The sequence below is a fragment of the Orcinus orca genome, chromosome 20 (assembly GCF_937001465.1).
Source record: "Orcinus orca chromosome 20, mOrcOrc1.1, whole genome shotgun sequence".
Classification (NCBI taxonomy): Eukaryota; Metazoa; Chordata; class Mammalia; order Artiodactyla; family Delphinidae; genus Orcinus; species Orcinus orca.
Window position 1 is genome coordinate 54,649,887 of NC_064578.1, and position 23,896 is coordinate 54,673,782.

Sequence of the window (23,896 nt, forward strand, 5' to 3'; positions counted from 1 at the left end):
AGAAAAATGTGGTAACCATCCAATGTTATTTATTTACTCATTTACTTTTTTTATCATCTTTATTGGAGTATAATTGCTTTACAATGGTATGTTAGTTTCTGCTTTATAACAAAGTGAATCAGCTATACATATAAATATATCCCCATTCATTTACATTTCAAAATTGAAATATAGTTGATTTATGTTTCAGGTGTACAGCAAAGTGATTCAGGTTCTTTTTCAGATTCTTTTCCATTATAGGTTGGTACAACATATTGAATATCGTTCCCTGTGCTATACAATAGGTCCTTGTTGTTTATCTATTTTATATTTAGTCATGTGTATCTGTTACTCCCAAATTCCTAATTTATCCCTCCCTCCCCTCTTTCCCCTTTGGTAGCCATAAGTTTGTTTTCTATGTCTGTGAGTCTACTTCTCTTTTGTAAATAAGTTCATTTGTATCATTTTTTTAGATTTCACATATAAGTGATATCATATGATATTTGTCTTTCTCTGGCTTACTTCACTTAGTATGATAATCTCCAGGTCCATCCATGTTGCTGCAAATGGCATTATTTCATTCTTTTTTCATGGCTGAGTAATACTCCATTGTATATATGTGCCACATCTTGTCTATCCATTCATCTGTCGATGGACACTTAGGTTGCTTCCATGTCCTGGCTATTGTAAATAGTGCTGCTGTGAACATTGTGGTACATGTATCTTTTTGAATTAGAGTTTTCATCATCTAATGCTATTTATTTAATTTTAATTTTTTTTTAAAGTTTTCTCCATTGTATCCTCTATTTTCATGTAGTTAACATATTTCAAATGGAGCCCTTCTATACGTGTGTTTTACACTTCCCCAGGTGTGTTTTTCTTTTCACACACACACACACCGTATGTTATTTTTATAAGAGATAAATAAACTGACACCAGGCATTGGAAATGGATGACCACAACAAAAGCAACAATGACTGCAATTACCAAACACGAAACACACTCACACTATGTCATAATATTTACATTCAGTCCAGGAATCCTCCACTGTAACAGCTCCTTTACTTTGCAGTGAAAATTGATTTGTATATTTTTTCCCTCTGAGTCCTTGTGGGATTTTTTTTTTCAATTCAAACAGAAAGTCACAAAAATTGTAATTATCCTCATCAGTTCACTCAGTCCCATGTAATTAATTTTTTTTATCTTGATCTTTTGTTAGCACTTTTATGAATTCATCAGTTTTCCATTAGAGTTCTGAAAATGCTTATTCATTCAGTTCAGCAGCATTTTCAGTTAACAGAAACCTGTACTTGTCAGAGTCTTTTCCATGAATTCCTTGAAAATGAAACCCTTTTATAGGAACATATTTGCAAAAGCATCAGAGTACACCCAGAACTGTCTGTAAATGACAAGAGACTTAAAAATGACCACAGTTAAATATTTGATGAAAGTTCATAATAATGCAATTGACAAGGAAATTTAGTTATTTCTGAGATATACATTTTAAAGTAATAACTAGAATTATGACTTATAACATTATACCAGAACATATAAGATTTTTAGAAATTTCATGTAATGTTTGAAACATTTATATTAACATATTTCCATACAAATAACTCAAAGAAAGTTTAGTATTCGTTGTTTTGTTTGTTTGTTTGTTTGTTTATACTGCAGGCTCTTATTAGTCATCAATTTTATACACATCAGTGTATACACATCAATCCCAATCGCCCAAAAGAGCACACCACCATCCCCCCTCACCACAGTTTTCCCCCTTGGTGTCCATACGTTTGTTCTCTACATCTGTGTCTCAACTTCTGCCGTGCAAACTGGTTCATTTGTACCATGTTTCTAGGTTCCACGTACATGCGTTAATATACGATATTTGTTTTTCTCTCTGTCTTCACTCTGTATGACAGTCTCTAGATCCATCCATATCTCAAAAAATGACTCAGTTTCATTCCTTTTTATGGCTGAGTAATATTCCATTGTATATATGTACCACCTGTTCTTTATCCATTCGTCTGTCAATGGGCATTTAGGTTGCTTCCATGACCTGGCTATTGTAAATACTGCTGCAATGAACACTGGGGTGCATGTGTCTTTTTTTTGTGTGTGGTATGCGGGCCTCTCACTGTTGTGGCCTCTCCTGTTGCGGAGCACAGGCTCCAGATGGGCAGGCTCAGCGGCCATGGCTCACGGGCCCAGCCGCTCCGCGGAATGTGGGATTCTCCCGGACCGGGGCACGAACCTGCGTCCTCTGCATCGGCAGGCGGACTCTCAACCACTGCGCCACCAGGGAAGCCCACATGTGTCTTTTTGAATTATGGTTTTCTCTGGGTATATGCCCAATAGTGGGATTGCTGGATCATATGGTAATTCTATTTTTAGGTTTTTAAGGAACCTCCATACTGTTCTCCATAGTGGCTGTATCAATTTACATTCCCACCAACAGTGTAAGAGGGTTCCCTTTTCTCCACACCCTCTCCAGCATTTGTTGTTTGTAGATTTTCTGATGATGGCCATTCTAACTGGTGTGAGGTGATACCTCATTGTAGCTTTGATTTGCATCTCTCTAATAATTAGTGATGGTGAGCATCTTCATGTTTTTGTTGGCAATCTGAATGTCTTCTTTGGACAAATGTCTATTTAGGTCTTCTGCCCATTTTTGGATTGGGTTGTTTGGGGTTTTTTTGATATTGAGCTGCATGAACTGCTTGTACATTTTGGAGATTAATCCTTTGTCAGTTTCTTCCTTTGCAAATATTTTCTCCCATTCTGAGTGTTGTCTTTTTGTCTCAATTTTGGTTTCCTTTGCTGTGCAAAAGCTTTTAAGTTTCATTAGGTCCCATTAGTTTATTTTTTTAATTTCCGTTTCTCTAGGAGGTGGGTCAAAAAGGATCTTGCTGTGATTCATGTCATAGAGTGTTCTGCCTATGTTTTCCTCTAAGAGTTTTATAGTATCTGGCCTTACATTTAGGTCTTTAATCCATTTTGAGTTTATTTTTGTGTGTGGTGTTAGGGAGTGTTCTAATTTCATTCTTTTACATGCAGTTGTCCAGTTTTCCCAGCACCACTTATTGAAGAGGTTGTCTTTTCTCCATTGTATATTCTTGCCTCGTTTGTCAAAGATAAGGTGACCATATGTGTGTGGGTTTATCTCTGGGCTTTCTATCCTGTTTCATTGATCTATATTTCTGTTTTTGTGCCAGTACCATACTGCCTTGATTACTGTAGCTTTGTAATATAGTCTGAAGCCAGGGAGCCTGAGTCCTCCAGCTCCGTTTTTCTTTCTCAAGATTGCTTTGGCTATTCGGGGTCTTTTGTGTTTCCCTACAGATTGCAAAATTTCTTGTTCTAGTTCTGTGGAAAATGGCATTGGTAATTTGATAGCGATTGCATTGAACCTGTAGATTGCTTTGGGTAGAATAGTCATTTTCACAATATTGATTCTTCCAATCCAGGAGCATGGTGTATCTATCGATCTGTTTATGTCATCTTTGATTTCTTTCATTGGTGTTTTATAGTTTTCTGAGTACAGGTCTTTTACTTCCTTAGGTAGGTTTATTCCTAGGTATTTTATTCTTTTTGTTGCGATGGTAAATTGGATTGTTTCCTTAATTTCTCTTTCTGATCTTTTGTTGTTAGTGTACAGGAATGCAAGAGATTTCTATGCATTAATTTTGTATCCTGCAAACTTAAAAAATTCATTAATTAGTTCTAGTAGTTTTCTGGTGGCATCTCTAGGATTTTCTATGTATAGTATCATGTCATCAGCAAACAGTGACAGTTTTACTTCTTCTTTTCCAATTTGTATTCCTTTTATTTCTTTTTCTTCTCTGATTGCCATGGCTAGGACTTCCAATACTACGTTGAATAATAGTGGTGAGAGTGGACATCCTTGTCTTGTTCCTGATCTTAGAAGAAATGCTTTCAGTTTTTCACCATTGAGAATGATGTTTTCTGTGGGTTTGTCATATATGGCTTTTATTATGTTGAGGTAGGTTCCCTCTATGCCCACTTTCTGTAGAGTTTTTATCATAAATGGGTGTTGAATTTTGTCAAAAGCTTTTTCTGCATCTATTGAGATGATCATATGGTTTTTATTCTTCAGTTTGTTAATATTGTGTATCACAATGATTGATTTACGTATATTGAAGAATCCTTGCATTCCTGGGATAAACCCCACTTTAGCCTAAGTTTTTAATGTTCCTTTTTAAAAGACCCATTACAGATGTGCAGATCTTGTGGTCAGAGCATTCTCTCTATTTGCAATCATCTTTTGTATGAAGTGTCTCCTTACCTAAGTCGAGATATTTTTTAAAATTTTGGCAGTCGTAAATATTATATATTATAGTGTGCTTTAAAAATGTAGTGTCTCTATTTTTCTGACACAGAGTTTAATACAGTAGGTCAAACTACTTCCTGTGTTTTTCAAATTTTTGAAGTCTTTATTTTGAAGTCTTTAATAATCTTTAATAATTTGCATCTGTTTTTATAATACTACAGGGAGACATATGTCAAAATCTTCCTGTGATTAAGGAAATATCCTTTCTTTTTCTTGTGAATTAGTTCGTTTTGCTCCCTTGTAAATTATACAGGCAACAAAACTTCCCTTAAGCAATGTGGATTCATGAATTTCACCTATGATTGGCTTCTCTCCAGATGTTCTGTTTGATGAAAAGTTTCACCATCCATTTATTTATTTGCATGAGAACATGGGAGTCTATGCTGAAATCTCTTTTGTGCCAACATGGCTAGTTGGCAATAATACATAATACAGCATAATTTACACAGTCTTCCTTCTAAAGATCTGAAAATCTAGCCCTGACACTGTATATATTTTTTTCATTAAAAAATGTGTCTAGTGCAGGAAACAAATGCATGGAATAATTTGATAATAGGGTTGGATTGAGCATTCAGTTAAATCTTAGTGAACTGCAGAGATTTAAAATTGAGCATGCATAGAATAAATGTAATCAAGATAAGAAATCTATCAAAATTGTTCCTTAGTTTCACTACTTGGAAGAATCATTCCGTGTGTCAAAACCAATATTTGCAATAAAGGTGGGAAAGTTTTGATCCATTCTTCATTGATTACAAAATATCAGAGTTATACCATTTAGAAAAAAGCTTAACGAATGCAGCGAATTTGGAAGGTCTTTAGGCAGCATGAATCATCATTGGTCATCAGAAATGCATACTGGGGGATATCTTAAAATTATAATGAATGGAGCAATGGATTTAACCAAAAGCCAAACATTACTAAACATCAGGAAATAAATACACAACAGTAATTTTTAAAAATATAATGTGTGTGGTGAAGTTCTCGTCCAAAAGTCAATCTGTGGGGGATCGTCAGAATATTATTTTGGGAGTGAAATCTTTTCAATTTATGAGTAATGATGCTGAAGCCTTAAATATCAGTTAATTCAAATGTAATGAACATCAAAAGCTATAATCAATGCTTAAAATTTGTGAAAAATCATATAATATATACTGCAGTGAAACCTTACAGATTAAATATACGTTAAAAGACTTTTTATTCAAAATGCTTTTATCGCATTAAAAAATTCTTACTGGAGAGAAATCTTCTACGTTTAGGGATTTGAAAGAAACACATTTCATGGTGGATATTAACTCATGGAAATTGCCTTAAAGATTATAAAAGAGACCATTGGAAATTCTATAAATCTAGTTTGCTTCCTTTAGGGTTCATATAAAATAATATAGACATCCCTATCAAACACCCCTGGAAATATTGCAATAGTATTTTTGAGGTGAAAACAACTTCAGTAGTCTTCTAAAGAGTACGTATAGGGTTTGTTATTCACACCTGACAGAACATTGAGAAATAGAAAATAAACAAAAGAGCTAAAATGTAAAACAATATTTTTATTAAAAATATTCTTCCTAGTTACTCTTGGATAAATGTAAAGTGAATTAGATTATCTTTGGAAATTACTGACAAATGAATTATGACGTCACAAAAATTTATCTCAGAGGTACTTATCATTCGCTTCAGGTGTGGAATAGAATAACAAGTACTATAAAGAACAATACAGTTTATATTAATTTTTGATTTTTAATTTTTTTAAAGCAGTGGTTGGTGACCTAAATCATCATATGCCTCATGCGTCTACCTCCCCCTGCCCGGGTCTTGTACCTATGAAAGCCTCTGGAACTGAGCACAGGGCTGAGCACAGGGTGAATGGGGAATGTAAATGGATATGATGTTCTGATGAACGTCCGTACGAAGTGGCCCATTTCCCACCTGTAGAGTTTTGCATTTCACATTCAAGTTTGCATTTCTTGCACAGACAACTGCACTCCTTGCTTAATTATATCGCTTAAATTAAATTCTAATTGCAGGAGGCGTTCCTGGATCCAACTATCTCCCCACATCGACTCCGAATCCAGGTCCGGGTTCCCAGACGGCAGAAACGATTTTTGACTAAACTCGTTTTCAACTACTTAAAACGCAAACACCTTAGCTTTCAACAAGTGGCCTCTCAACTCTAAGTTTTCCCCTTAAGTTGTTTGAAACATCAACTTAAAACAGGCAAGGAGCAGCCCGGCTCCGCGGCACAGGAAAGAAATTCAAAGTGATCCAAACTCGTAAAGAAAACACGCCCTTAGGGAGCTGCCAAGGGGCGCCCCGTCCGCCCCGGCTCCGCCCCGGCCCCGCCCCGGCTCGGCTCCGCCCCGGCTCGGCCCCGCCCCCCGCGGTCCCCGCCTACGCCTGGTCACCATTCGCGCCCCTTTCCGAAGGAGCTCCGCCTAGGCCCCGCCCCCAGCATTCCCCGAAAGAAGCGCGCACGCGCAGTATCTCGCAGACCGGAAGAGGCTAGCGTAGGGCTAGGGTCACGTCGGCGTCTGTGAGTTTTCGTCTTTTTGAGTTTAAACCTGAGCGTCTCAGTCCACAGTCCTATACGCCTGGAGTTTTGGGGTTGCTACGGACGTTAATGTTCCTGCACCCGTGCCTCTTACCTTCGGTAAGTTCTGGCGTCCCGGTGAGAGTTCCCGAAGCCTGACCGCTTCGCTGCTGGGTAGGGGGTCCACGTTCATTTTCGGTTAAAATATTTCCGAGGCCTTCCCCGCCCATGGATTTTGGGCCTTCGGGCCATTAGACCCGCCTGCCGCGTTGTTGTCCTGTAAAACCCTTCACTGACCACTCCTCCCGCCCCGCGCTGTTCAGCGTCATGGCAGATGGGCTTTTGAGATAGATTCAAACACTTTGCGCGTCTCCCCTCATCCTCGTCCCTCTTGGCCCATAGAGGCCTGGCTTTCTCCCTGGCCCTGGGATTCAGCAGACCCCACCGCCTTCCTGGGAACCTCCCCCCGTCCCCCCCCCCCTTAATAAGAAGCCCAGTGTCTCGGAAGAACACACTTTTCAGAAGGATGGGATTTAGGACTGAAGAACTCGGGGTGCCCCAAGAGCAAGTCACCTCCCCCGCGCGGGGATCTGGTGCTTTGTGGAAGTGATGATTGCAAAGGGGAGACCAGGAAAGCGGCCGGACAAGGGAGTGAGGATGATCAGGAGAAAGAGAGACAGAGAGAGAATGAAGAGAAATAGAAAAGTGAGAGGGAGAAAAGGATTAATGGGGCGTCGCATAATTTAAGGCAAAAATAGAGGATCTGGGAAGGACTTGAAGAGAGACAAAGTGAAAGGGAATAACTCGGCAAAGTAGCAAGAGGAGAAAAGAAAATAGAAACACAGAGGAAAGGTAGGAGCTCCAGCCACGAAGGTCAAGGCACTTCAGACAGAGTGGTTAGGAGAAAAACAGTTGGGGGAGCTGAGTGGAGGGACAGAACGAGGGCTTAGGGTTGGCAGAGTGAGAAACAGCGCTGAGAGAACCTAGCCAGCTAGGGATGCAGTGAGGCGGGGCAGAGGGGGTGTAATAGGAAAGACATTGTGATGGAGAGCAGAGGGAACACAGAAATGCGGGGAGAAAAAGGCAGACGTATATAGAGATTGGGAACAGACTGGGGAGAGGGAGAAACTGAAGTTGAAATAGGTTTCAAGCCTTGTGCAAAACAAGTGTAAGGAAAGGAATAGAGAAAAGGGGAGAAAGAGCAGCGGGAGTGAGAGAGGAAACACAGAAAAGGAGAACGGTGGAGAGAAACAAGGAAAGGGAGACATAAACAGATTAACAGAAATACAGAGTAGAGTGAAAGAAGGGGAACCTGATTTTGCGTGAGTGGTGACTCGATGGGATATGGCTAAGGTGTGATATATTGATTTGTGGCTTTGTAATATATTTAGTTTAAAATTTGCTTAATTGTTTTAATTTTACAGATGAGAATGAGAGTTGCAAAACTCCTGTTTATAAGGCTTGTGCGTTTTATAATTATTCGCCTCACAGTGTAGCTTCCATTTGCAGCCCTTTGCTCTGACAACGAGGGGAGACTTGTCTGTGAGTTGTGCGTTGCCATCTTTGCTTGGAATGGTGTGAGGGAGGTGAGCCGGGACAAGAAATTACTGAATCCGTCACTACGTGGTGCTTTTTAAGGGAATATTAAAACCGTTGCTTTTTCTTCTTTTAAATGGACACATACATTTTTGCACCCCTCTTACATTTAATTCATTTTTTTAAAAAGCATATTGAGGTAAATTTTAGTATACCGAATTCCCCTTTCTCTGTAAATTATCATCAGCTTCTGAAATAAGCTTCGGTGACATGTGATAACCAGCTGTCATCATTCTATTCTAAATATTAGGTAGTCTCAATTTAAAAAAAAATTTTGACCCCAGAAGTCATTAGATTAAAAAAAAAATAGTCCCAAATTGTTTTCCCTTTTGAATATATTGTGTCTAGTTCAGATTATAAAGACTGCATTCTTTCTACCCTTTGTCATATGTTGGAACATTGTGTAGTACTTAGTAAATAATTTTAGACTGTTTCAATATATACTTGGTAAGGGTGTATAGCATCTTAATGGTTAGAACTTAGTTTAGTGAGTTAGTCTAATATTCAGCAGCCTCTTTTGTCCCCTTTGTGTGATTTATTGAATTAGTGAGCTGTGAGATACAAAGTAGATGTTCCGCTCAAGTCCCTTTTGTCCATTCTGTGAAAATAATGAGGGATGGGCTGGATCGACTTGCAACTTTGTTCTAACAGCCCATCTGTTCATGGTAAAGAAATTTGCACTGATCCTATTTCCATAGCTAACCCTCTTTAAAAGTTTCAGCACCAAAATCTGTGTTCATCATTTTATACTTCTTCAGTGTTTCACTGTGATTTTCTGCAAAAGAGGGAGTAAATGCTTGGGATCAATGTGATTAAAACCACAAAAGAGGTGTCTTTTGCTCAGGTGTATTAAACATGATCCTGGAATTTTTCAAAGGGGAATGAGATGATAAGGACAAACTGCTCACTGTCTCTTCTAGGCCACCCTTTCAAAATTCAGTGGCATGCAGTTCTCACTCAGCTCAGATGTTCTCAAGGTAACTTCCCTTCTGGGCCTCTGTGAACCTACCTACAACACAGCTGATGAACAAGATCAGGATTGCTGAATGACAGCGATCCCTAAAATGATTGACAATATTGTATGGATATCTATGTGGCATTTTTCTGCAAGAGGGTAACCATTGTAATTATAAGCTTAAAAGAGTGCCAGGCCAACAACGATGATGCAAAAACTACTAGGAAAGATACAGGGCTCAGAGACTGAGTTGTCTCAGAGTTCTGTCTCTGCATCGGAAGTAAATCTGAAGTTAGACCATTTCAGTACCTGGCATTAACCCCTCTGCTGGCTTCCCATTGCCTTTGGGACAAAATCCAGGCTCCTGGATGTGACACCAGAGAGCACAGGCAACAAAGGAAAAAATAGTTAAATGGGCCTCATCAAAATAAAAAAACTTTGTGCATCAAAGAACACTATCAACAGAGTGAAAAGGCGACCCACAGAATAAGAGGAAAATTTTGCAAATCATATATCTGATAAAGAATTATTATCTAGAATATATAAAGAACTACCACTGAAAAACAAAGTTGAAAAAGAGGCAAAACACTTGAATAGACATTTCTCCAAAGAAGATATACAGATGGCCAATAAGCTCATGAAAAGATGCCCAATATCACCAATCGTAGGGGAAATGCAAGTCAAAACCACAGTGAGATACTACTTCACACCCATTGGGATGGCTGTTATCAAAAGAAACTGAAAATAACAAGTGTTGGAGAGAATGTGGAGAATTGAAACCTTTGTGCATTGTTTACAAGGATAAAATGATATAGAAGCTGTGGAAAACAGTGGTAATTTCCTCAAAAAATTAAACATAGAATTACCGTGTGATCCAGCAATTGCACTTCTGGACATATACCTGCATCACAGGGACGCCACCAAAAAGATTGCTATGGCAGAAAGAAACCTCACCCTTTTTTATAGCCAAGCAGACACAACCCCTTAGGTACATGTTCTCAAGACAAACAGTGATTAGTCCTCAAGCGAGAGGACATCATGGCACCATTTGTCAAACACAGTTCATCAGCTTTTGCTTCCAGCTGTTGCTGGAACCCCATCCAATCAAGCTTTCCCATCTACCATCCACTTTCCTTGTCAGAGGCTGTAATGTCCTCCCTGTTTCTAAACCCACTGGTTAATTCACAGTCTTTGTCTTGTCCTGTCAGCAACTGTTGATCACTCCCTCTTCCGTTAAACACTTTTTTCTTTGTTTTCTCATGGCTTGCAGGACATCCCAGTATTTAAAGATAAACTTAAACTATCATTTTAAGTCTGGCCATCTGTTTCAATTTTCTTTTCTCCTTGTTCACTTTTCATTTTCTTCTCCTGGTTTTGCCTCAACCCCTGGTCGCTGATGGGGGCAGGGCCCCAAGCTCCATCTGGGACCTTTTCTCTGGCCGCACTCAGTGACTTTCCATATCGTCCTATCTTATGGCTTTAGACACCCTGACATCTCCCAGTTCCACATCTCCTTCTCAGACCTCAGCCCTGAACTCCAGACTCCTGTTGTCCAGCTGTACCCTTCACATCCCTGCTGGCGTGTCTCACAGGCATCTTCTTGCCACACTGTGCAGACATTAGCTCCTGGACCCTACAGCCCTGCACATTTCCGTTAAGAGCTGTGGCATACCTCCTGGGGCCAGTGTGACCATCTTGGCTGCTTTTCAAATATACAGGATATAACATTATTCATATGTGTTTTAACTTGAGATACAAAAGAATTGGATGTTAAGGTGGATGAGACAATACATAGTTTCCAAAATTCACTTGGGATGGGGTAGAAAAATGTCTGAAGACCACGGGCCTTGCTGATCTGCTTCCTGCAGTACTCGTGTGACATCGTCTCCTGCTTGTTTTCTCCCTTCTCACTGAGATTGAGCCACACAGATGTCTCTGCTTTTCCCGGAGTCAGGGTCACCGCTGCCTCAGGGATTCCTAGAACTCTTTGACCCCTCAAATGCACATGGTGAACCTCCTCCTCCAGATCTTTGTTCTGATAACACACCTGCCCCCATTCTCAGTGGGGCCTTTTCTGAGTCTCTCATTTAACTTTGCAGCCACACTCCTCCCCCCGCCCTAGCCTGTAATGCCTGCTCTGTGTGTTTCTCTCTGCTCTTTCCCCTTCCACTATCCAGATACAGGGGGCAGGGCCCGAGGAGAGAGCAGGGCCACAGAGTGGGGGGTGTGCTGGAGTTGACCCCTCTGAATGATGCTCAACCCTGACTTTCCATTAGATTGCTGAGCCATTTTCAGATACCTCTTTTGTGCCCAGTTCCCGTAGAGTTTTCTTCTAGGTCACGGCTGACTAAGTAGCCTCAGGTGATCGAATCTGTATCCAGCCCTGAGCACTAGGGCTCTGGCTCATCTGTTTCTGAGGACTGAGACCGGCCCTTAAACTAGAGGGGTGGAGGAGGTGCTGTCCTCTGCATGGCCTTCGGTGAGGACTGGGTCTCTGACCTGAAGGGGAGGGTCAGTCCTTCCTAGGTCCCCACTGCTGCAGCTTGTGTGTGGCTTAACCAGGAGGGGAGTGAGTTCTGAAGAAAGGGGTCAAAAACCTTACAGCAGAGGACCGTCTGTTCCACATGCTGAGGTCCTCCCTGTGTGTGGTTGTGGTACAGGAAGGGGGTGTGTCGATTCCAAGCATTAAACAGCATCTTTTGACACTCAGGATTGACATCTCAGGACTCACCTTGCCTGAGAAAGAAGCCCTGAAGAGGAAGAAGAGGAAAGGACAAGGAGTCAGGAATGACTCTTTCTCAGGTAAAATCATATTCTTAGTTTACTGTTCAGTCCTCTCTGTCCTGAAATGCCATTTGGACTTGATAATCATCTCTCACTCTCAAGTATCCTGCCTGACGGGTTTGCTCGGACTTGCCCCACGGCCTTCCTTCAATCTTCTCTCATCGCCACACAGATTCTCTTCTGTATTTTTACACACTCTATGTATTTATGGAGATCAAAGTTAAGTTTTCTAATGTATTTTTTCTCAATTTTTGCAGTGTTTTTTAATAACCAGGCTACTATAGAATAATGTTGACAATCTTAATTAAATTTAGTACAATTTATACATGTTCATTGTACCAAAAATGCTGAAATACACAAGTAAAAAATAATAGAAAATGAAGATGTATTTTTTAAATGTCATTTTAGACACTACCACTTTTATTTCAGTTAATTTTGGTGTGTATGTTTATAGTGCACCCACTTGTGTATGTGAGCAGGAACCCATGGTGTGTCTAAACAACACCATCATTTCATAAATAAGTCTTATATTTATTTTAACTTTGAAAGTGTGTCTTACATGCTTTCCGTGTCCTTAAGTTTTCTCCTACCGTGCCATGTTAACGAGTTAAGAGCAGTAAGGACAGTGCTCATTGAATGTACGCATGTGTGTGTACGTGTATATGTATTGACCTTTCAGCCAGTTCTGTGTTTTCAGCCTTGAACTTGTTTCAGGTTTTCTCAGTTAGGAAACAACTGTGTCATCGTACTTTTAATGTCACATCTGATACTTAAATGTATGATGCTGTAGGTTCTGTTCTAAAGCTGGACCACCTGGTTCAGGTGATGACTGCCATTTATTAGCTGTTGAATAACAGAGTTGGGTCCTCTGTAAGGTGGGAATAAATTGGATGCTATGTTGTTATACGAGTTAATACTTATAAAACATTTGGAGTAATGCTTACTGTATGGTAACTTTTGGTTGTTACTGTAATTATCATTATCCCATTTTTTCAGTTCTCACCTTTCTTTAAAGCTACTGTGAACTTTGTCATCCCTAAAGACATTACTGTACCTCATCTGGAAGTTAGTTATCATTTGGTGTATAATGTCTGGAACCTGTGTATAGACAACGCTTTGCTGAATTTTTTTCATTTGTGTGTGTGTGTGTATATATATATATATATATATATATATATATACTTTTTTTTTGCATGCAATTTTAAATTCCTCAGTAATTTAGTAGATTTGACATCCTCTGATAGAACAGTGTAATAAAGCAAAATTAGGGATATATTGTTCAAGATTCTCTTTGTGGCACTATCAGAACACTCACTTCTATCTAATTGGCGCTGGCGCCTCTCTCCTCTTCTCATTTTGTGTGAAGATAAGGACTCTCCTGATGGCCCTTTGGTGAAATGTGTTTTCATTTCAGGCACTGTTGACATTCAGGGATGTGGCCATAGAATTCTCTCAGGAGGAGTGGGAATGCCTGGACCCTGCTCAGAGGGCCTTGTACAGGGACGTGATGTTGGAGAACTACAGGAACCTGGTCTCCCTGGGTGAGGATAGTTTCCCTCCAGAAATTGGGATCTGCCCTCGGGTGTCTTTGCATTTATCTTGAGTCTCTTGGGAACCCATGCCTTGTTCACCTACGGCTGAAGCCATGTTGATTCAGAAATGAGAGGCTTTATAATGGAGTGTCCGGAATTTAAACCTCCTCTTTCTTCAGCTGATCTGTCCACGACATGCTAGGTGGTGGTGGTTCTGGAAGTTGAGTAAGCACAAAATCTTATGGCGAAATTTTAAGCTATCTGCCCGCTTTTACTTCTGTACTATTGGTTTAGTAGTTCTTGGAAGAAAGCTACATATCTGTATATTTAAAATATTCTTTAAGCATTTGGAAGAAGACCGTCATTGAACAAATTTGTGAAATACTATTCTATCCCATCTGTATTGTCCTTTTCAGCTGGGCAAAGGGCTGGAATTATATTACGGAAAAGGCACAGCACATCGTTCACCTTTTTTCATGTAAGCAGGAGTCTGTCTTTCTGAGGTGAATATTATTTTCATCTTGGAGCAGGGGAGAGAGCCCTGGCCTCTGAAGAGTGAGGTGAAAATAGAGAGGAAAAAAAAAAAATGAGGTGGGCGGGAATGTATCAACGATACGAACATACGGAAGAACTCAGACGGCAAAGAGGTGGCTACTTCATCAAACGTTTTTTAGGAAATTCATACTAAATGTGAGAGGTCTTTGGGAAGATAGAAGTTTATTGCTGTGAGCTCTCGAAGGAAATTGTACTTCCCCTCCTCTTATTCATGTGTCTTAAAAGTTTCCTCCCATCCCAGTGGTATTCCATCTCGTTGCAAAGACAAAGGCAAAGTCTTTATCCTGACTCACAACTTTCTGTTACCTGCCGTCTGTGACTGTTTTTGTATTTGGACTTTGGGGGACCAGCCTCTCATTCTAGACTCAGTTCTCAGACCACACACATGGAGCTGAGGTCTCCCTTGTCCCAACTCCTCTCCTTCTCTGGCTTCCATCCCCATTTCACATACGTGAGAGACCTTCTTTTGGGGATGGGGGACACGGGCTGCTCATCCATCTGGGGCCCTAGGCGAGTACAGGGGCCTGTCTCAAGCCCTCTGTGCCCCTTCAGGTGCCTCCGACGTTTCTTCGTTTCTGCTTTTGCCTTTAGGAGCATGTATCATGGGACTAGCGTGAATCTTTTGAGATTGTTCCTCAGCAGTATTGTAAAGACAGTGGGCAGAGAGAACCTTTCTTTGATCCCCAGTCCTTCAGGGGGGGCATATCTCAGGCACATTTTGGGGTTTGTAGGCAGACCCCAGGGCCCATTTCAACATCCCACAAAATCTGAATCCCTTGCTTTACTTTCGTATCTTTTATTTTTCTCTCTCTTGCAGTGCCTACTTAGTATGCAAATGTGGAAAAACTTGGGCTCTACCTGATTTCCATGTTTTTTTGAGTGTGTGTGATTTTGCCTCTGAAATTTGCTTCTGAAATATACCTACTTGGTGTCCGAAATGTTATTCTCTGTTTTCTGCTGTGATAACCCACCCTTTAGGTGCTGGAGAAGCTCTAGTGAACTCTCCCACGAGGAGTTTCACTGGGTAAAATTCTGAGTGGAGAATGCTTTGATCTAGATGTTACAGTATCATCCTGCTTCATGGGCAAGTGCCCTCTGAAGTAACTGAGTAGAGTGGTCAGCATGTTCCAGGATGCTGAGGTAGAAAGTATCATGAGAACCTGGCACAAATGGTTCCAGTTGTCCTTCTGGGTTTTGTGGATCATCACAAAAGTGTCTCTGAAGGGCAGTGTGGCAATGTTGATTAAGTATACTAATGATCATCCTGTTTGATTTGGGGTTGTCTCAGGTACAGGAATTTATTCTAGGGAGAAAATTGCAAGTTCATAACCACATATTAGTGAGACCGTTGGCCAAACTGTTGTTCTTGCAACAGTGTTCATTGCATGTGTATGCCATTGTTTATTGTTCAAAAAAGTATGATTAGCATTCATTCCCTGCTAGGCAGTTTCTCAACATTTTCCTCTGTCCCCAGTCCCTGGCAACTACCAGTCTGCATTCTGTCTCTGTGGATTTATCTATTCTGTGTATATCATAGCTTATGCAATACTGTCTTGACTGTTCAGGGCCCTTTGCGGTTCCGTATGAATTTCATCATCTTTTCCATTTTTCCAGAAAATGTTCTTGGAATTTTGATAGTGTTTACATATAATCTATAGACCATGTTGGTAAATATTATCATAAATATGGAGTGTCTTCCCATTTATTTAGGTCTTCTTTAATTTCTATCAACAATGTTTTTTTTTAATTTTTATTGGAGTATAGTTGATTTACAGTGTTGTGTTAGTTTCAGACATACAGCAAAGTGAATCTGTTACACATATACAGATATCCACTCTTTTTTAGATTCTTTTCCCGTATAGGCCATTACAGAGTATTGAGTAGAGTTCCCTGTGCTATACAGTAGGTCCTTATTAGTTATCTATATCAGCAATGTTTTGTAGTTTTCAGTCTATATGTCTTTCATCTCCTTGCTTAAAGTCATTCTTAGGTATTTTACTCTTTGGATATTATTGTAAGTGGAATTATTAAAAACATTTTTTTCCAATTGTTCATTGTTGATGTATAGAAACACAGCTGATTTTCACATGTAGATACTGTATCCTGCAACTTGGCTGACATCGCTTATAAGACTAGTAGGTCTTGTTTGTGTGTGTGTGTGTATTTTATGGAATTTTCGTTATACAGGATTGTGTCATCTGCTCATGGAGATAATTTTCCTTTTTATTCTCCAATTTATATACTTTTAATTTCGTTTTCTTGCCTAATTGCTCTGGGTAGACCTTCCAGTACAACATTGAATAGCTGGATAGCAGTGGTGAAAGTGGGCAACACATCTTATTTCTTATTTTAGGTGGAAAGCTTTTATTATTTCATCATTGACTGTGTATGATATTAGCTGTGAGTTTTTCATAAATGATCTTTATCAGGTTGAGGAAGTTCACTTTCTGTATGCTGTTTTCGTCATGACGGTTTCTGGATTTTTTTCAAATATCTATTCTGCATACAATGAGATGATTATGTAGGTCCCCCCCCTTCCTACTATTGATGTGGGCTATTATATTGATAGATTTCCATATGTTGAACCAACTACCCTTGAATTCTTGGAACAAGGCCGCCTTTTTTATGATGTATAATCTTAATATGCTATGTATTCAATTGGCTAGTATTTTGTTGAGGATTTTTCATCTATATTCATAAAATATGTTGGTCTGTAGTTTCTTTTCTTGAGCTGTTTTTGTCTGGCTTTGGTATCAGAATAATGCTGGCCTCATAGAATGAATTAAGAAATGTTCTCTCTTTTCAGACTTGTGGTTGCCAAGGGGGAGGAGAGGTAGGGGATGGATGGATTGGGAGTTTGGGATTAGCAGATGCAAACTATTATATATAGAATGGATAAACAACAAGGTCCTACTGTATAGCACAGGGCACTATATTCAATATCCTGTAATTAACCATAATGGAAAAGGAAAAAAAAAGAAGTGTTCTCTCTTTTATTTATTATAGGGCATCTAGTCATAAGAAAATCCATCAACTTTTGTTTATCTTGGAAGTCATAATTTCTCCCTCATTTTTAAAAGACAGTTTTTCTAGAGGTAGAATTGGCTGACAGTTTTTTTTCCTCTGTCAACACTTCAAATACATCATCCACTGTTTCTGGACTCCATGGTTTTGGCAAGAAATCAGCTTTTAATCTTACTGAGGATCTTTTGTATATGACAAATACCTGCCTTCTCCCTTGCTGCTTTTAAGATTCTCTCTTTCCCTTTGTCTTTTAACAGTTTGATTATAATTTGTTATCGTGTGATTCTCTTTGAGTTTTCCTACATGCGGTTCATTCAGGTTTTAGATTTGTAGGTTCATGTCTTTACTCACATTTAAGAAATATTTGACCATATTCTGATATTCTTTCTGCCTTCTTTCTCCTTCTCTTTGGGACTCCCATTATTCGTATGTTCGTCCACTGATGGTATCTACAGGTCTCCTAGGCTCTGTTCATTTATATTCAGTCTTTTTAAATTTCTGCTCCTTAGACTAGGTAATTCTGACTGATCTACCTATAAGTTTGCTGATACTCCCTTTTGCCTAATCAAATCTGGTGCTGAACCTCTCTAGGAAATTTTTCATTTTGATAAATTTACCTTTCAGCCCCAGAATTTCTGTTTAGTTTCTTTTTATAAGCTCTATCATTTTATTGATATTCTCTATTTGTTTAAACACTGTTTTCCTTACTTTCATTAATTCTGTGTCCATCATTCCCTTTAGCTTAATTAGTTGATTTAAAGTGTTTGTTGATTAAGTCCAAAGTTTAGGCTCCATTATGGACAATTTATGCTATTTATTTATTCATTTTTCTGTATGGGTTATATTGATACTTTATTGTTACTTTGCCTGCTTTGTAACCTTTTGTTTAACAAATGGGATATTTTGAGTATGTTGAAACCTTGGAAATCATAATCCACTCCTCCCCCCATGCTCACACCCCTGGATTTTGTTGTTGTTTCTTGTGACTGCTGTTTTGTCTTTATTTCTCTCAACTAATTTTGTGTGATGTGTTTTCATTGCTGTGTGTGGCCACTGAAGTCTTTGTTGACTTATTGGTCAATTAGTGATTTGACAGATTTCCTTAAACACCTGGAACCAAAACCAAAACAAAACCACCTTACATTCTTTGTAGATGAGCTCTTTGTGTTGGAGAATTCCTTAAACACTCAGGCAAGGAGTTTACAACTCTGCCTTAGCATTCACTTCTTGCAGAAAATCTGATGTTCAGCTGGACATGAGGGCTTAGGAGCTTCTCAGGTCTTTTCTTATATTGCCAGTCCTAGGCATGCCCAAATCTATCTAGATTCCCTGGAATATGTGGGAGATTTTCAAAGTCCTTAATTCCCAGTACAACTCACTCCCCACATTTTCCTCAGGGTTTTCGATTTGTCCATTGTTTGCCCAAGTTGTTATCCCTTGCCCTAGGTGGCAGTGGCTAGTATATTTACCTTTAAATGTTTTTGACCAAGCCCTCAGGTTAGCAGTTCCACCTAGGTATAGTTTTGCAAGTACTTTGAGCCAGTCCTTTAGGTATCCATCATGCAGATCAAAACAAGAAAAACAAAACCAAAAAACCAAAACCCAACCAGTTGAAATTCTTTATAAGGTCTGTTCTGTCACCTCTGGTTCTGGAAACCTGTACCAGCCTGTGGGCTCTCATCTTCAAGGCCACTGCCTAGCTGAGGAACAGGGATGGGTCAAGGTAAGAAAAAACAGCTGCCTTTTTCTTGGTTAAGAGTGTTCCTGGTAGCTGGAATCCTTTGATTAATTTCCAGAGTTCTTATAAAGTTGATTCTGACAGTTTTTGTGAGTTCATTTCTTGTTTTGTACAGAGAAGTACATTTGGCGTTCCCTGCTTTGTCAGTTTTGTTGTCACATTTCCCCATTAATTTCTGTAATATTACATATTTACCTGGACCTTTTATTTCAAAATCAGTGATTTTTAACATATTGTGTGCTCCTTCTGAAATACGTTCTTTCTTTTAGTCTTATAGGTGAATTCTTTAGAATTCCGCATACACTGTGTGTGTGTCTGTGTGTGTGTGTATTTAACAAATGTAAATGCTTATTATTTATGATTTATGGCTGGATTTGTCTCACATTACTAAAATGTTTGTTACTGTTTATTTTGATTAACAGATAATTAATATTTAGCATATGTTATGTAATATAAGCACAGTGAACTAATCGTTATGTTGCAGTATGCCTGTTTTTCATGGGTATAGTTGTATAACAAGTATTCAAAATAATGTTTTGCTATTCTTACAGTGTTGTTTTAGTGTTGTATACAAGTATTCAGTAGTGTTTTTTTTAATATTAATTTTCTTAAGAAACTTTTCCTCCCTCCCTTCCTCCCTTCCTTCCTCCCTCCCTTCCTTCCTTCGTTCCTTCCTCCCTCTCTCCCTCCCTTCCTCCCGCCATGCAACATGTGGGATCTTAGTTCCCCTACCAGGGATTGAACCTGTGCCCCCTGCATTGGGAGCGTGGAGTCTTAACCACTGGACCCCAGTGATTATTTTTGATATCTTTTATTTTTCAAATGTTAGACAGTTGTATGCCTCCCATGAGTTGGTGTGTGCTTTGGGGTGCCTGTGGGGAAATTCCTTTTCTTTCAAGGTTATTGTAACTTTTGATAACAGAGCATTTGAAAATAGACTTTCCTGAAAATAATTTGAATTGCATGTAATCACCCTTTCTTTTTAGAGGAATCTTATTCATTTGTGTTCCTAAACATTTGCAGACCATGGTTGTAAAGCTTGATAAGTCTGTTAATTGTGAGTTTTACCTTTGGTGTAATATTATATTTTTCAGCATAAAATATCTATCTTCCAATCTGGTTAAAAGGAAGCCTTATATCTTACAGATATGTCTACTAGATGTGTGATCAAAGAATTATCACCAAAAGAGGACATTAATAATGGAGACTTATTTCAGACATTGGCTTTTGAAAGACTTGTAAGTCATGATTTTGATGATTTTGATTTCAGTGAAGTCCAGCAAAATATGCACAAGTTTGTGAATCAGTGGGAGTATGAAGAAAAAAGTTACAAAGGAGTGACTACAACCCCTTGCAAAAATCTCACTGGTAGTAGAGATCAACAACATCATAAATCCTGGAATAATTTTCCTTTAAAGCAGAATGTTTCTGTAAGAAGTATGTCTCAATATTACAAGTATTACAAGTCATATATGAGGAATAAGGAACTAAAAAGTAAGGTAGGCTATTCAGGAAACAAGTGTTTGAGATGTTTGGAAACTAGGCTTGGATTAAGCCTTCATTCACATTTGGCTGAACTGCAGATTTTTCAAACTGAGGAGAAGATTTACGAATGTAATCACGTCGAGAAGTCTATCAAAAACTGTTCCTCAGTTTCAACACTTCAAATAATTCCTGCTAGTGTCAAAACCAACATTTGTAATAAAAATGGGAAGGTTTTAACGCATCCTTCATTGCTTACACAACACCAGAAAACACATATTAGAGAAAAGCCCTACAAATGTAATGACTGTGGGAAGGCTTTTAGCCATTGCTCAGTCTTAGCTAATCATCAAAGAATTCATTCTGAACAGAGACCGTACAAATGTAGTGAGTGTGGCAAAACCTTTAACAGACTCTCAAACCTCACAAGGCATCAGAGAATTCATACCGGGGAGAAACCATATAAATGTAACGTATGTGGTAAGGACTTTATGATACGTTCACACCTTTGGGGTCACGAGCGAATTCATACTGGAGAGAAACCTTACAGATGTAATGAGTGTGGCAAAGCGTTTTCTGAGCATTCAAATCTTGCTCAACATAAGAGAATCCATACTGGAGAGAAACCTTATAAATGTCATGAGTGTGGTAAGGATTTCACCACACGTTCACACCTTTGGGGCCATGAGAGAATCCATACTGGAGAGAAACCTTACAAATGTCATGAGTGTGGCAAAGCCTTCACTGGGAGCTCAAACCTTACTCAACATAAGAAAGTTCATACTGGAGAGAAACCATATAAATGTCATGTATGTGGCAAGGCCTTCAGTCAGAATTCAAGCCTTACAGTTCATCAGAGAATTCATACTGGGGAGAAACCTTACAAGTGTCACGAGTGTGGCAAAGCCTTTAAGCAGTACTCAAGTCTCAACAGACACCAGAATATACATGGAGTGAAGATACAGATGTAAAGTGTGTGGTAAGGCTTTTATTAAATGTTCATATGTTTGGAGTGATGAGAGAATTTATACTGGAAAGAAACCTTACAGGAGAATATATTAAGGCCTTCAAGAAATGACCTGGCCTCAGGACCACCAAAGATTTCATAATGGAGAAAACCCTTACAAATATAATGAGTGAGGTAAATTGTTTAAGCAGGTTTCAGAATGTACCGTGCATCAGGGAATTATTAGTAGGGAGAACTAAGTCTAGTCCTTCTTGAAGATTAGTCAAATCATGTTACACTCTGCAGAGTAATTAAAAGTTAAAATCATTTAAAATTCATGAGATGGTGGCAGGGGGGGTCAAAGGATCAAGGATGTTTGAAAAGGCCCACTTACCAAGTTATGAAATGTTTTTATTCTTAGATTTCTTGTTAAGGCTCCATTTTTAGTGACTTTTAATCTGAGGTTCAAAATCTGTTAATGATGTTATATCTTCATCACAGACCTCTCATGTGCTGCCACGATGAAACACACCTGTAAAGAAACTTTACACCTGTAAAGGAACTTTTTAAAAATTTCGGTCCTAATGTAAAAAGTGATTTGTTTTAAATTTTCTTTCCTTTATTTTTGGTTTTTGTTTTTAATTTTCAATTGCACTTGTTCATTGGTGGTATATATACTTTAACCTTGTATCCTGCAGCCCTACTGTAGTGTTTTATTGTACCACACTTTAGGGTATTATTGTATTGTAGGGTATTTATTGTATTGTGGTGTTTTATGTACCACACTTTAGGGTATCATGCAATTGTTCAATTCCAGTGATAGGTGCCACCCTGTTTTGTTCATGGCGTAAAGAGCCTCTCTGTTACCATACTAATGTTGACACAGTCTTACAGTCGTTCAGTCCGAATTGGTCATGGGCCAGGTTCCTGTTATTCTGTGTTGCAGTCAGAGCATCTGCATTTTATTAAGATCTCAAAAGCTTGATGCATAATTGGTATTGGCATATAGAAAAATCTTTACTCAAATGGAAACTTGTCACGGCCAAAACTACAAAATAACATACCACTAATCTAAAACATGCTGACAAGTTATGAAAACAACTAAATATAGGTCTAGATTATTGGAAGAACGTAGCTAAACTTCTTCTTCAGTATATCATGATAGTTAAGTACTATACTTTGTTACCGTCTCCACTAAGTTGAAGTCCCCATATCTGCTGCTCACCAATGTGTGAATTTATTGAAATCACTGAACTCCCTGTGCTTAAGTTTTCTTCCTCTTTAGAATAAAAATAGTAGTAGTTTCCATCTCCAAGATTTGTGAAGAATGAAGATGTTACTGAGCTTCCTAGCAGTGATTCTTACATTGTAAAGGTTTTCCAGAGTTACATATCCAACTCTTTGAAGGCTCTTAATGAAAGTAAAACTTAAGTATTTCTCAGTGAGAACTAATGGAAAGTGGAGAATATTGAATTTCAGTTGAAATGATAAACATAACCATTGCTTCAGGTTCTCCTGCAGCATCCCCCAGAAGAAATATGTCAGTCATTGGGAGCTAACAGATCCTCCAGGTTTTTTTGGCAATAGAAATGGTCTTCTTATCACAGACTATGATTAGATTCCTGGAGAATTTCTCTCTTCTTTACCATTATATCTTGCTTTCCTTCTCTAGGTGAAGGTTAGGGTCCACAGATTTGACGGTCAGGTTGCCTGTAGCCAACTCCTTCGTCTTCATCTTTACAGGAATCTCCAGGACAGTGATGGCTTTTGGGCAGAAACATTTTCTCAGTGATTTTGGTTACAAATTTGTTTACTGTGTCCACAGAGTGATACTGTACTATATTTGTGTAAGATGTAACTATCAGAGGAAACTAGGTGATGCCTCTACTATCTTTGTACCTTCCTGTACATCTGTGATTATTTCAAAATAAAAAGTTAAAGGGAATGTGGTTTGCTGTGGCTTTTACAAAATTCAAATCCAGCTGTTTGTTGATATGAGAATAAAGGATATGATAAATGAGTCTTAACAATAATTCTTACAACTGTCTGCTCATCACCTCTTCCTGTTTCATGAGTATTGTAAATGTGGATGTGCCTACATCCCACATAATACAGGTCTACTCTACTTGCAAGAACTCCTGAATCAGGAGCACAAGGGTAGAACTAGAGAACTCGGTATTTAAAGTGTTTGCTGTATTATGGTTTGGTGGATACTTCGTTTTGGAACCACCACCAATCCTGCATGAAGTGAGCAGACCTTCTGAGGAAAGAGGAAGACCGAAGTCTAGAAGCACCACTGTGATTCTTTCATTTCTGAATGAACAGAGCTTCAATCTTGTCCTTAAAAACAGGGATCAGAAGCTTGGTTGTTCAAGGCAGGGCTTCTCAAAAGCCTGACCATGGAGAAAGATGCGCAAGCACAGGTCTTAC

General features: G+C 38.9%; 1 protein-coding gene across 3 annotated transcripts; it reads left to right on the forward strand.

Annotated features, from left to right (window-relative positions):
- Positions 1-6,803: 6,803 nt before the first annotated feature.
- Positions 6,804-23,411, forward strand: LOC117195382 (zinc finger protein 677). 3 transcript variants are annotated; one of them, XM_033416420.2, is made up of 6 exons: positions 6,804-6,974; positions 8,364-8,440; positions 12,116-12,207; positions 13,604-13,730; positions 18,928-19,023; positions 20,185-20,650. In XM_033416420.2, the coding sequence occupies exons 3-5, from the start codon at positions 12,193-12,195 to the stop codon at positions 19,002-19,004; spliced, it is 219 nt and encodes a 72-aa protein (XP_033272311.1). In that variant the 5' UTR covers positions 6,804-6,974; positions 8,364-8,440; positions 12,116-12,192; the 3' UTR covers positions 19,005-19,023; positions 20,185-20,650. The 3 variants fall into 3 exon arrangements, with proteins under 3 accessions (XP_033272311.1, XP_049559439.1, XP_033272306.1); XM_049703482.1 differs by lacking the exon at positions 18,928-19,023 and adding an exon at positions 23,139-23,411 and having other exon boundaries at positions 6,807-6,974; positions 20,185-20,276; XM_033416415.2 differs by lacking the exons at positions 6,804-6,974; positions 8,364-8,440; positions 13,604-13,730; positions 18,928-19,023 and adding an exon at positions 23,139-23,411 and having other exon boundaries at positions 8,447-12,207; positions 20,185-21,499.
- The last annotated feature ends 485 nt before the right edge of the window (positions 23,412-23,896 follow it).